Source organism: Trichechus manatus, unplaced genomic scaffold, assembly GCF_000243295.1.
Source record: "Trichechus manatus latirostris isolate Lorelei unplaced genomic scaffold, TriManLat1.0 scaffold00103, whole genome shotgun sequence".
In the NCBI taxonomy this organism is placed as follows: domain Eukaryota; kingdom Metazoa; phylum Chordata; class Mammalia; order Sirenia; family Trichechidae; genus Trichechus; species Trichechus manatus.
In genome coordinates, this window is record NW_004444039.1 from 5,103,555 (window position 1) to 5,117,979 (window position 14,425).

The 14,425-nt window shown below is 43.6% G+C and overlaps 1 protein-coding gene across 2 annotated transcripts in view; it reads left to right on the plus strand.

Moving 5' to 3' along the window:
* The window catches only part of JARID2 (jumonji and AT-rich interaction domain containing 2), a 294,431-nt gene that overhangs the window by 108,782 nt on the left and 171,224 nt on the right, over positions 1–14,425 (plus strand). For both annotated transcript variants that reach the window (XM_004382977.2, XM_023737473.1), the window contains exon 2: positions 9,461–9,596. In XM_004382977.2, the coding sequence (XP_004383034.1) occupies positions 9,461–9,596 (136 nt within the window). The remainder of the gene's footprint in view (positions 1–9,460; positions 9,597–14,425) is intronic.

A 14,425-nucleotide genomic window follows, 5' to 3' on the forward strand; every position in this document is an offset into this window, starting at 1 on the left:
GACATTTCAAACATGGGAGGGAGGCTTTTATATTCCACCTGAAAACACAGATGTGTTTCGCACTGTAATCCTGGTGTGTCTTGACCTCATTTTTATTTGGTGAAGTAGGTAACAGAAAGATCCCTGGGTCAGTGTATATCCTTTTTAATGGACTTAGATCTATTGAAATTAGCTGAGTATAATCCACTAACCCACATCCCCCTTTCCACCTGTTGTCTCCGCATCATTATTAACACTGTACCCTAGTTCAGGTGATTAATTACTTGGCCACCCCGCTTGTGAGTCTCTTAAGCACTGGGCCCACAAGTGATAGGAAATGAACTGTGTCCCATCGCAGCCCTGTTTCATTTTGAATAGCTGTACTTGTTAGAGAATGCTTTTTTAATTGATCAGAAATGAGCCTTCTTCTAAGCCATGCCGTCTGATCCTTGTTTTTTTTTTTTTTTTCTCCCTGGATCAAGATATGGACAAATGGCCTAAGGTTGGATTTAGAGGTGCTCTTGTTCTTTCTATAGGGTCCCTATGAGTCAGAATCGACTCAATAGGGTTCCCTTCCCTTTCTTTCTGTTACGTAAGGTAGCTGTAGAGGTCTGTTAGAGAAAACACTATTTTGTTGTACTTTTCTTTCTCTAAGTGAAAGAAGTTATTCCTGTAGAAACAGGGTATATATAGAGGACATACCGCAAAAAATTTTTATTTCGTACGTTTATTATTCTCTTTGAACCTTTTACATTGTTAGTAATTTTCAATGTGCTTTAATTTAGGAGTGAGTATCAGTTACACATTTGATGTTTTCGTTTTAAATAACAAATTCCAGAGTTTGAAATTTCACTTCCCGACCTTGCACCTGTGATGTCGATCTTGCATCTGTGATGTTGTACGCAGAGTGATTCATGTGTCAGCTCTCGTTACTCTCTACCTGCTTGATCTTTGGGCAGGACAACAAGATTCATCTCTAAAATATAACTAAATCTGAAAGGGTTTTTTTTTTCCAGATTACTTCCTTTCCCATGCAATTAAAAACATTTTTAGTTTTTTTTTGGGGGGGTGGTTAAAATATATACAACAATACATACGCCAATTCAGCAGTTATTACACGTACAACTCAGTGACGTTGGTTACATTAGTTGTGCCACCTTTCTTGATACTGTTTTCCAAATTATTTTGCCATCATTAGCACAAACTCAGGTGCCCCCTAAGCTTCTCGTCTAGCCTTTTGAGTTGCTGTTGTCAGTTCGATGAAGTATAAGTTATTCTTTAAAAGAGCACAGTGCTGAAGGCAAACTGTCATGGATTGAATTATGTCCCCCCAAAAATGTGTGTATCAATTTGGCTGGGCCTTGATTCCTGGTATTGTGTGATTTTTCCCTTGTGTTGTAAATCCTGCCTCTGTGATGTTAATGAGGGAGGATGGGTAGCAATTGTGTTAGTAAGGCAGGACTCAATCTACAAGATTGGATTTTGTCCTGAGGCAATCTCTTGAGAGATAAAACAGAGAAGTGAGCAGAGAGACAGGGGTACCTCATATCACCAAGAAAGCAGTGCCAGGAGCAGAGCTTGTTCTTTGGACCCGGGGTCCCTGCGCGGAGAAGCTCCTAGTCCAGGGGAACATTGATGAGAAGGCCGACAGAGGGAGAAAGCCTTCCCCTGGAGCTGATGCCCTGAATTTGGACTTATAGCCTACTAGACTGTGAGGAAATAAACTTCTCTTTGTTAAAACCATCCACTTGTGGTATTTCTGTTATGGCAGCACTAGATGACTAAGACACAGACGTTCTTTTCTAATTAAGCTAACCTGTTGTTTGGTTTAAACATGACTTCAGGAGATAGTTCCCATTTAATGTTTTAAGATTTCCTTAGAATAGTAGTTTCAGTGGTCTTCCAGCCTAAATGGCTTCAGAAAGTCTGGAATCGATGAGAATTTGAAATTCTGTGTTTTATCCCTTTTGATCAGGATTCTTCGTTCAGTGATGGTAGTCAGGCACCATCCAGTTCTTACGGTCTCATGGCAAAGGAGGCAGTTTCCTGAAAGCATTTAGATGTCCATTCCAATTCCAGTTCCTCTTATTCCTGACTCCTTCTTCTGTGCCACTCCAGGTGAATAGAGACCAGTTGTACTTTGGATGGCCCCTCAGAAGCTTTTAAGAACCTAGGCACTATGCAGCTAACTAGGAGGTAGAACAGAAGTAGTGGGATAGTAGTGAGTTTGTGTGATGGGAAATCTGGCACTGATTAAGGCTAATGGTTATACAACATGGTTAATGCAATTGATATCTCTAAGCTCTACACCTGAAAAGGGTTGAATTGGCAAATGTTGTGTTATATATACTTCTACAAAACAAACAACCCAAAAAAACCACAGCTTCTGATACTGCCTGGGTACAACCAAACACCTCATGGGATTTGTTTTCTTGGTTCAGAGGTTTAGGGTCATGGTTTCTTGGGATGATGCAGTCATTAGCCTAATACAGATTTTAGTGCTTTCCCATGCGTTTTAAACTTACAGGAGAAAGAAGTGGTGGTGGGAACCTTGTACTAATGGGAGACTGAGTAGAGAAATTAGATGCATTAAATGCATTAAGTCCCGAGCACAGTGCCTGGCATATAGTGAGTGTCTAGTAGACCTTTGCTACTGTTATAATCATTACCACTTATTACATATCCTGATGGAATATTCTTCCCTTGTGGTTCCAAGCATATTTCCCTCTGCCTAGCACCTGTTTTGCAAGCTTTACAGGTCCAGATGTCAGTGTTTTCCTGCAGTAATGTATGTGAGTGCTCTGACAGGATCTTTGAGGGGCCCATCTTGGTGTGAAGAGTTGGAGAGCCCCAGCCTGTGAAGGCTCTGCCTGGGATGGTGGCTGCGCCCGGGGCGGTGGCTTTGTGTGGAATGCATGACTTTACACATTCAATGATCTGATAAGCCTTGAGATAATAAATTATAACGACTCGTGGTGCAGTTATGGTATATCCAATCAATAATCCCGTGTGTAAAGCGTGGGGCATGTAGAGACATTTTGAATGGTCAGCAAATTTATTTATATTATGATGCCTAATTCTAGGCTTTATTTAAACTAACACTGATTTGACTTTATACACTGTCACTTGCGGATGGAGATAACATCAGAAACAGCTGTGGTGTAAATTCCTCATGCTTATATCCTCTACCCCATCCTTCTCCATGAGGGTGCGCGGCTGGAAAAACAGCCACCTGCACCACACAGATTCTGTACCTTATTTTTTGAGGTCTGTAAAATTCCTTCACCTGGGTGGAAGGGCAATTTAGTTTATATATATTATCATGCACACGTGGCTGCTTCTTAGTGGCTTGGGGTGGGGAGTGGGGGCTTAGCAGTTGAAAGCACCACAAAAAATAGAATTTCACAGCTGGGAGCTGTGATTTTTGTGATCGGGGCCCTCCTTTGCTTTTTATTGCACTATGGGACAGTAAATATATTTTGACCTCTCTCCCCTCCAAAAAAGAAACAAGATCACCATAGAGGTATAGTTAAATGCAAGCTTCATGAAATCTACGGTGTAATGTAGCTGCTAAAGTTAATTGTAAGTTTTGGATTTTTTTCATGGATATAGAAATGATCTTCCTGCATATGTTGGCCCTGTTCTAGAATAGTCTTCACTTGTTGGAATGTATGCTTAATTCTGAGTCAGATTTTAAAGGGGAAGTGCATGAAGCTGGGTAATCAGAAGATGAAGGTTTGATAAGGAATGATGAACCAGCATTACTTAGTGCCTTGCTTTCACCTATGCTATGTGGGTGGTTGTTTAAGCTTTAGGAGTGAAGTCAGAGGAACACTGAATGCTCTCCTTCATGTATGTGAAGGGGCCTCTTAGGGTATGTTAGTACAGACTTCTTAATCCTGACAGTAGTAACAGGAAATGATAGAAGAATTCACACAACAGAAATCTTAACAACAGGAGATGCTCAGCATTGAAGAGGTGGTCTGAGGTAATCTGATTTCTGTCACTTGTAGACACGCCTTTCAGAAACCCTGGAGCCCATAGGGAATGCCCCTGGTTGAGTGACTCCTCTTTTTGGCTAAGTCTTTAATAGTACTGCTTGGATGATGGCAATTTGCAGACAATTCCAGTGGCTTGTTTTGATCTCTTGACATAGCAGATTTTTATTAGAGTTTTTGATTTCGTCTTTTCCTTTGCCTGTATTCTGATGGAAACCAGAATAGTGATGTGAAATGGGCATGAGGTGGGGCACTAGTATGCGGCCGTGCTTCTCAGACTTTAATGTCCATAGGAATCACCTGGGGATCTGGTTAAAATGCAGATTTTGATTCAGTACTTCCAGGGTGGGGCCCCCAAGTCTGCGTTTCTAATAAGATGTTTGGTGGTCTGTGAAGCGCACTTTGAGTTGGGAGAATATAGAAGAGGTGGTAGAAAGCTGTAAGCTCTAGGGAATGGTTAGATCCTGCTGCCTGTGCTCCCTGAGCTACGTTGTGTGTTACAGAAGCTTGGAGCAGGTTGTGGTTATGTTGTATGTGTTTGTTTTACTCCCTTAGTAAAAAGGATTATGACCATAAGCATTCAAGTTTAATTCCTGACTCGTCATTTTTGATAAGAAATGCCCTCTTCATTTCAAAGAATGGCAGAATTTTGGGAAATTGAAAGAAAACACTGTCGCTTTACTTTCAAAGGCGTTATTACTCATTCTTTGATTTAGCAAAGAAATTGGTTTATAGTGGTCAGTGATCAGTGAATCTGCTGTGTGATCTTATTTTTCTATGAGCAAACTCAAAATTTTATATATCTATATATATATTTTATTTTTTGTGAAAATATACACAGCAGCAAAGGATATACTGTATCAACAAATTCTCCATGTACACTTCAGTGACGTTGTTTACATTCTTAAAGCTGTGAAACCGTTCTCACTATCCTATGCCAAATTATTCCACCACCGTCAACATAAAGTCAGTGCCCCAGCAGACCCAAATATTTTTATTTGTATCAGTGTTTCTGAAGTATTTTTTTTAGAGTTGGGAAATACAAGTGAGTGATAGGAAGGAAGGAAGATGGTGCATTTTCTGGGAGCTTGGATTGTACTTTTCCAACTTTGTTTTGGGTGGTTAACCTAGTTTTCTTATGGAAACCCCAAATGGCGGTAGCTGGGGTTTACATGTTTAACGAAGTTCATGAGAACTCACAGGCCTTCTGGCTAACATAATTAGCATCAGCATGAAGCTGCTGAACTCAACTCAGTGGCAGCCTGTCCTTTATCTCCCTGTATTAACCTGGCCAATGATCTGGGATGGAATTGGGTGGTTGCCTTAATGGGGCATTCAGGAGTGATTCCATCTCAGGGTGTGAGAGCCATATGGCCTGAAGTGGAGTAGGACAGTAAAAAGTCTTAGTTGGGCTTCTTGAGCATTGAGGCATGAGTTAGGATATCAGCTGATTTGAAAATAGTGATCTGGGAATGAATAATTGAACATAGAGGGAAAGAATCCTGGAGCTTACAGAGGGAAAGGGGCCTGTATAGGTGTGGTGAGGGAGGTGGGAAGAGGAGCAGCAGATGGAGAGGTGTTTTAAGAAGGAATTGGGTAATATTTTAGAGCATAAGGGTCATTAAGGAGTCCTAGGAGCACAGTGGTTAAGCATATTCAGCTGCTAATTGAAAGGTTGGTGGTTCAAACCCACCAGCTGCTCCTCGGGAGAAAGATGTGGCTGTTTCCCTAAAGATTATAGCTTTGGAAACACTATGGGCAGTTAGTTCTCCTCTGTTCCGTAGGGTTGCTATGAGTTGGAATCAACTTGACGATGGCAGCGGGTTTGGTTTGGTTAAAGGTCATTAGATTTGGGCCCTGTAAGACCAGGTGAACTTTTAGATGGCCATTGTTTTTCTTGCAGGGAACTGGGTAGTGGAGGAAGGGGTGGTGGCAGCCAGTGTGTAGGGCAGATGGTTCTAGTAGGATGAAAAGCTTCCTGCTGAGATTGAGGGGTAGAGCTGGGCCCTTTTGGATCAGTCACTATAAGGGGGTGTTATAAGTGATTGAAGAAGAAAAGAATGAAATTATCTCAGGCACTTTACTAAAAACTTACTAGATGTTGCCTTCAGGTAGGTAGTGGCAGGGCAGTATGGCTAAAAGTGGGCGGGAAGATTGAGATTGGCTGAGTTTTGATTGATTCCAGAAATATGCATTGAGCCCCTAGAGCATCAGGCATGGTTTAGGTGCTGGGGACTCAGTGGTGAACGAGAGAAGCTAGCTAGTCCTGACTTCCTGGAGTATAGTGATCCCCCTCATTGCTGTAGAGTCCATTCCAACTCATAAGGGGCCTTATAGGACAGAGTAGAACTGCCCCACAGAGTTTCCAAAGCTTTAGTGGAGGCAGGTATGAAGACAGTTTATGAAAAAGGGAAAGGAGAAAGGAAGCCCTGTCCTTGGGAGTCAAAATAAACTCTTAATGGAGAGGCGAGTGTTGGTATTTTGTGTCTGCTTGACCTCTAATGACAGAGTTATGTCTGAGATGTTTTCTAGAGTGTTCAGTATGTTGGCTTGTTCTCAACAGCGATGAAGCCAGAGGAGAGTGAGTGTTAAAAACTTGAAGTGCCTTCCTCCTGGCCTCCCAACAGCACCCAGGTCTGGATAGCCGTGTTCGGCCTTAGAGTTGGTGCAGGTAGTCCTTTGGTCTCTGCATCTAGAAATCCACTCTGAGGGAGAACTGTGAGGTGAGTGCAGGATGGGCCTCCGGGACTCTGCAGCTGCGAGAGCCAGGTTAATGTTGAATATTCTTACTTCTTTACCTGCATGTACATCTTTTGGAAACAAAATAGAGCTGGCTTACTCTACCAGGTTTGGGACTCGGCCTCACCATTGAGGAAGCATTCTAGATTCTGAAAGAACACTTGTAAATAATAATTAAAAAACGGTTTGATTTGAATATCTAGAATTTTAATCTCCATACCCTGTGTCATGGATTTGTGTGTCCTGTTTTTAAAGAAAAGCCCTGGTGACACAGTGGTTAAGTGCTCAGCTGCTTAAGCAAAAGGTCGGCGGTTCGAACCCACCAGCTGCTCCGCTGGAGAAAGATGTGGCAGTCTGTTTCCGTAGATTTACAGCCTTGGAAGCCCTATGGGGCAGTTCTGTTCTGTCCTGCAGGGTCGCTGTGAGTCGAAATCGAGTGGACAGCAGCGGGTTTTAATAGGTGTGAAGCGGCTGCTTGTGTCCGTAACTGAACCTTCAGTGTGCCTGCCTTTGCCCAGGAGTTTTCCTCTCAACGTGGTTTATGTTTTAATTAGACGTTAGTTGCAGGGTATCAGTCTCTCCTCTGGAACCTGAAGTCAGGATGAAGTCGCCAGCCAGAGCAGGAGGCAGTAAATCTTCCCGGGAGTTTTACGTTGAAAGCTATTTTGGGGTTTTATAATTTATCAGCTGTGTCTATGCGGGAAACAGCGGCATTACTGTCCCCTGCCAGTGTTTGTTGTGGATGGTGGTGAAGGGAATTCTGCCCGATGGAATAGACAGTGGGTGCTGGAAAGGTGGATTTCAGCCCTGGAAAGCGCTAACCCGTCCTGCACTTCAGACTTACCAGTTGCAGTGGGTTCGGGAGCTTTCGTGCAAACTCCTGGGGGTTACTGTCAAAATGAACTCAGCTGCGTTGCACTTTTCATGTGGCATGTAGCTAACTCATCTACAGTCTACTCATTTGGTTATTTGGGCCCCTTAAATGGGGGCTAGTTAGCTGCATTTTTCTGCGTTTTAATGATGTGATTGGAAAGGCTTCTTTTGAATGTCTTAGCGACTTGTCCCCCCGTAGTGGTTTCAAAATTATGCTTATTCCTCTTGTCAGTTTGCGTTCAAGTTTGCTGGCTTTGTCTCTTAGCATTCAGGTCTGAAGTCTGCTTGCCCCCAGGTTTATAGATGTCTAGGTTCCCCCAGGAGAGCCATCAGGAAGACAGGTGTGCCTTTGTCTAGAGCTGATGTCCAGAAAACAGCTCTCTATCGGCAGCTCCGCGGCAGTACAGGCCGTCTAGTGGAAGGTGAGCATCCTGGCGCTCTTTTCTCCTCGGTCTTTTCTTCCCCTAATTGTAGGAGAGGGAGAATTGCTCTCATTCTCGGAAATCCTGGAAGCTTAACAACGGTGCAGCTCGAGTTATTTAGGGCTTAGAGTCTCTATATGGTTGGGTTTCTAAGATGTAGTTTGTGTTTATGCCGGTTTAGGAATTTAAGAACTGGAAAAAACCTCTGTGATCGGGCGTTCTCACTGAGTTCCTTGGAGGCTTTACACCACCTGTCACCGAGGCAGTGGCAGGGAGCAAACACCAGTCCTGCTGTCTCCCCGGTCTCATCAGCACCGGCTAACCTGTGAATTTGCATGCTCTGTTCAACAAAAGGAACCTGAATATCTGAAGTCCTGCTTTTACCCAATATTCATCTTTCCATTATTCTTCTAAAGCCCCAAATATCTGGGAAGCTCACGTACTTCCATCCTTAAATTTAATTCTGCTGGATTTCTTCTTGGTGATTTCCTAAAGCATGTATCTCTTCTCCAGTTGCCTCAGTTCAGTCAACCATCATTCATGGGTATCAACATCTTCACCTCCCCAGGCTTGTCTCTTGTTCTGTCTCAATTACCGGCTGATGTTTTTTTCTGTTTGGTGCTTCTTTAATTTTAATCTGTCTTTGCTATTGGGATTGTTGGAATGTTCTCTGTGCTGGTTGCTTTTTCTTTCCTGTTGTCGTCTTTTACCCCACAAACACCTGGCCTTCATTTTGTTAATAAGGAAATCAAGCTTTATGGCCTGTTAATGCGCGCGTGCGTGGGGTGTGTGTATGTGTGTGTGGGGTGTGTGTCTGTGTGTGTGTTTCAAATCATCACCCCATCTCTGTTTCACCATGATTGTTGTCCTTACCTGCAATGGTTTCTCTTCTCTGCTCATTTCTGTCTCATTTTATTAAGAGGCCAGTGCAGATCACCCCTCACTTCTGAGTTGTAAATCCTTTGAAGGTAGGGTCCACGTTTTATTACAGCCTCCCAGCCCCCAGTGACAATACCAAAACATTCCAGAAGGCTGTTGCACATGTCTCTAATACAGTACACATTCTGGTATTACTCAATTTAAACAATTCCAGTGAAAATGCTTTGTTACACCTTTGGTTGTTGGGTTTCATAACCTCTTTTTCTAAACTTTGCCAGGAATATAAAATGCCAGCATTACTAGTTGTGAGTGAGTGTGTTTGGGTGTTGGGTATATAAAGAAAGGGAGGTCTTAGTGTGTTTCTTTCACTCCTTCCAGCAGCCTGTGGATTAACCTTGTGCCGGAAGGGCCAGTGTTTTTCCTTTTACCCCGTGATATGATTCTGATTCTCACATCTTGGGTCTCAGTCACACAATACTTGTTTGGATTTTCTTTTTTTTTTTAAAACATGAGTCAGAATATAAATTTGCTTGCTTGTAAGTAACTCCTCTTTTTCCTTTGTTTCTTCAGGATGACAGTGATGGGATTCCGTGGTCAGAAGAAAGGGCGGTACGGAAAGTCCTTTATTTGTCTCTGAAGGAGTTCAAGAATGCCCAGAAGAGGCAGCACGGTGAAGGCCTTGCTGGGAGCCTCAAAGCGGTGAATGGTGAGTTGACTATCCTGATGGACTGGAGGATGTCTCTGGGCACGACCTTGTTTCTGCATTGGGTGTACCCTGGGCATCTTGTGCTGCTTGGGCTCGGCACCTCTTGGCAGCGTGTAGACTATGTGACTGTGTATTCCAAAATCCTGTTGGGTCTGTAGATTTGTTTTTATGTTCTTTTTATGTACTGTATAATGTAATTTACAAGGTGCCTTATTTAATCTGATCCCTATTAAGAAGACCAGGGCTGTGCCATCCAATATCTAGCTAGGTCCTGGGTTGACTGTGGAGCCTGTATCTTTCTACCCAAGTAGGAGTGCAGACCCGCTTGATTATCTAGCTGAAACGTGGAGCCCTTAGTTCTTATCCTCTGTTGGTGTAGGAAATAGTGTAAATCTGCTTGCCCGCTGCCCTTCCTGCTCCCTGGCTCAGTACCCGCCTTAGTAGTTGCTTCTGTCCGTGGTCATCAGGCTGGGCAGGTCACTGCATGGCGGCAGGAATACTGTGTTGTAACGCATGTAACACGTGCCTTCTACACTTGTTTGCCAGCTGGCCCCTCTCCCCGTGAGGTATTACGAGTGTGCTATGCTAATTTTTTTTTAAGACCGCAACATGTAAAAAAAGAAAAAAATTGCTTTAGCGGTGCAGTAGGAGGGCACGGTTGGCAGACAGACATAGAAGGTGTGCATTATTTGCATAAAAATAAGGTACAGTGGAATAGAATTCCTGTGCATTTAGAAGTGTACCTCTGTCTGGGATGATTCTCAAAGGGATCCTTAAAACATGGAAGGACACTTGTTCCTCTCGAGTTAATTCTGATGTCCCTTTTTAACAAGGCTGCTATGATTCGGATGAGATCAGTGAAAACCATGTCAGAAACAACCTTTGGTACTATTACCTTTTTTTCAGGGGGAGTGGCTGTGATGGCACTCCAGTCTCTGTTGTGCTTTCATCTCTTGGAATTGTTAAGAAATGTGAATGAATTGAGTATGTTCCAGTTTTTGCTTGGAACAAGAGATGAAGAAGAGGAGGAGATTCTGTTCTCATTTTAGAGGATCTTTCCTTTGAGGAGCTCTTCTGGTTAACCCTATATGGAGTTCCTTGTATTTGGGGTGTGCAGAACGACAGATGCAGTTATGGTTTCCAGTTCCTTTCCAGCCTGCCTAGTTGTGAGCTGTTTGGGAGTCTCTTACTGGAACTAGTACTTACAGACAGGGCCTGGTGCTGCTTCCTTTCCATAGGTCCGCTGCGGGCTTTGCTGACATGGCCTCCGGGAGCTCCTCTGGGATTTGGAGTCTACTCTACTTACCCAGGATTCGTAAAGTTGTGTCCCTCTTTTCTTCCAGCACTGTGTAGCTTGAAACAAGCAACGACCTCTCCCTTCTGGTTTTTCTTCCTTGTTAACAGTCAAGGCCACAATGGCTCGGTCAGGCAGCCCTCCCCCCCCAACATGTATGAAAGTACCATTTTGAGTTTCTTTCGTTTGCTCAGAAGCAAAATAAGTCAGGTGTAAACGGTCTCTGAGATCAGTGGAATCTACTGTCAGAAGTATAAAATTTGGGCCCCTGTATGTTATTTTACTAATGGATACTGTATTAGTCATCTAGTGCTGCTATAACAGAAATACCACAGTGGATGGCTTTAGCAAAGAGAAGTTTACTTCCTCACTGTGAAGTAGGCTAAAAGTCCAAATTCAGGGCATCAGCTCCGGGGAAAGGCTTTTCTCTCTCTGTCGGCTCTGGAGAAGGGTCTTTGTCATCAGTCTTCCCTTGGTCTGGGAGTATCTCAGTGCAGGAACCTCAGGTCCAAAGGACGCGCTTTGCTCCTGGCACTAACTTTCTTGGTGATACGAGGTCCCTCTGTCTCTCTGCTCGCTTCTCTCTTTTATATCTCAAAAGAGATTGGTTTAAGACTACTATCTAATCTTACAGATCTCATCAATATAACTGCCACTAATCCGTCTTATTACATCATAGTGGTAGAATTTACAACACATAAAGAAATCACATCAGATGATAAAATGGTAGACAGTCATACAATACTGGGAACCATGACCTAGCCAAGTTGACAGATATTTTTGGGGGACACAATTCAATCTGTGACAGATACCTTTCCTTATTATCTGGATCTCCAGTGGATAGGGATCCCGTCCATCCCTTGGCTGCTTGTAATACGGTAAACTCTAAGCCCTGTGTCTATTTAGAAAGCATTTGATGTGTTAGTTCTTGTTTATTGTTAACGCTTCACATTAAACATCAGCCTTTTGCTTGATTTAAGCTTTTTTGAGGGGCATGTGTGCTGGGGGGAGAGTATCATTGAATGTACCGTGAAAGTAGAAGAATAGCTGCTGTAATTTTAGATTTTATTGTGATAAGGAATGTTCTCTCACATCTTGCTCTTACGCACTGGAGATACTTATTGCTTCTTTGATTCTCTAACTGAATTGAAAAACAGCCCATGCTTTCTTTACTGTGGAAAAACTCAGCTTCCAAATAGAGAAGTTAGCCAGGTGTCCAGGGTTTTCTAAAGGTGGAATTTGGGTAAAAGAACGAAAAGCCAAAGTTGGTCATTCAAGAAATGACTGGCTCTGCCAGCCAGTTAGCCAAATGTAGCCATAGTTTTTAAGGGCTTGACGATAATGAGGAAAGAATTCTAAGAAAAGCTGGCATAGATATCTCTCTGTTGGGATCGCTGAAGACTTTAATTCTTGCACCTCCTTCATAAAGTAGAGTTAGTCTTTGTGGTGATAGTTTCTTTTTCACCTTGGTAAAAGACTTTCTTGTCAGTTTTTTTTTAAACAACGAGACAATGTCTCTCTTCTTTCGTGGTGAATTTGCTGTGAAGATGCCCTTTTCTGGTCATTGTTGGTGTTGAAACGGCACGCAAGACCACCTCTTTATCATTCCGTGTGTTGAATTTCCGTAGCAGTTCTAAATAAACGCATCTCCTTGTTTCAGAACTTAAGTGTGTTTAAGAATAATTTTCTGAAAGTCAGCTAACATGCTAAACAGTGTGCTTTCTTGTGTGGGGACCACTGGAAAGCACCGGAAGGCAGAAGAGTTGCCAGGGGAATAACTTCTGTCTCTGTGAGCCCCACTTGTCCTGGGATCCCAGGCCTGCTCTGTGCGGGGTGGGGGTGTGAGCCAGTGACAGCTGAGAGCAGGGAGATCCAAGACTTGTTTTGGGGCTTATGCTGTTGGGAGTAGGGGTGATTGCAAGCAGTGTTCTCTCTGGATATATGTGTATATACATATGTTTGTATGTAGATCACTTGAGGTTGAATCTATACATAATAGTAGGTCATTACTCACACACTATGCAATTGAATGACCTTGTCTGAAACTACACATTCATTGCGAGGCAAGTGAAACCGGAAATAGCTGGGGGGAGGGGGTTTGTGTTTAGCATGCATGGTATATGTTTCTTTTTATTTTTTAATTTTTTGGCCCCCTCCATTTCCTTGAGGTTCCCTTTCAAAAGCTGAAATAGTTCCATTGGTCCAGTTTTAATTGTCACAGAAATTAGTCTGGTGGTAGAGTTTTCAGACTGTCTAGTTTAGAGCCTTTGGGAGGAGACTGAGATTGGGTGGGGCAAAGGTGAGCGCAGTCCCAGGGTACTACAGGGGTGCTGATTGCTAACTGAAAGGTTGGTGGTTCGAGTCCACCCAGAGGCGCCCGAGAAGAAAGGCCTGGTGATCTGCTTCTGAAACTCAGTCATTGAAAACCCTGTGGAGCAGTTCTGCTGTGACATCCATGGGGTTGCCATGAGTCTGAATCGACTTTTTTGTTGGCATGTGGGGGGCTTCTACCCCTCTGCTTCCGTTTTTCATGGATTTTAGCGTGGGGACCCTGGGTAGTTCGCCACCTCTGAGAACCCTGCCCCCCTCGTCCGCCACCTTCTGTGTGTAAGCAGAGGAACACTGCCTTGTGAGGCTTTTGTGACTGTCAGACAAGGCCCCCCCGTATGTGGTTGTGACTTCTGAAGGTCACACGGCTGTTTTTCAGAACTGTGAGTGCATCTCAGGTCATGTAACTCTGCGCCCAGAACTTATTTTAGAACATGGGACGGGTGAACATTACGCCCCATCTTTTTAACAGTGGTATCGAAAGCAAAGGGTTTTGTTTTTTCCCCTAAAGTTTTTTAGACAGAGATGTTTCTGGATTATTGGCTCTGCCAGAGCTTCCTGGGAAAGTTCCGTTTTTTCCCCCTCTAATGTTTTTCATTAACAATAGAATGGGCTTGACATAATTTTATCTAACTTGGAAACAAATCGACATCCCTTCTGCTAAGCAGTTGGCATCTGGGGTGATGAACTCGCAGGCCCTTACCCTGACATTTGTGCAAAGGGGGCTGGTGTCTGCTGCCTGTTAACACCTGAGGGCAGCACGGAGGCCCACCGGCCCTCTTCTGCAGGTCTGGTATAGTAGTAACAACCCAAGCCGCCGTAAGACAGTAGAGAGACCTGGTATTTTATGTCATAAAGCCCATGTTTGCTATCAGTCTTGCTTCTGTGGCTCTAAGGTAACAAGGAATGAAGTTTTTCCATCAGCTTCAGGTAGCGAATGCGAGTCTTGGACAGCTGCATGGATGGTCCCTGTTGGAACTGCATCCACTGCTGCAGCTCGTTGGTTGTAGCAGGGCTTAGGGCTGGTGGCCTTAAGGTCTGCTGATTGTGAGCCTCCTGTCTGCTTCCTGCTGTAGACAATGCCGCTTTTTCTGGCTATAATAAACTGACCAAAGCGTAGGAAAGCACTGGCAGAGGCTGAGACCTTGGCCACCCTTTAAGGCCCCTTGGCCCGCTGGGGCTGAAACGGGGGACATTTAAGTAATAA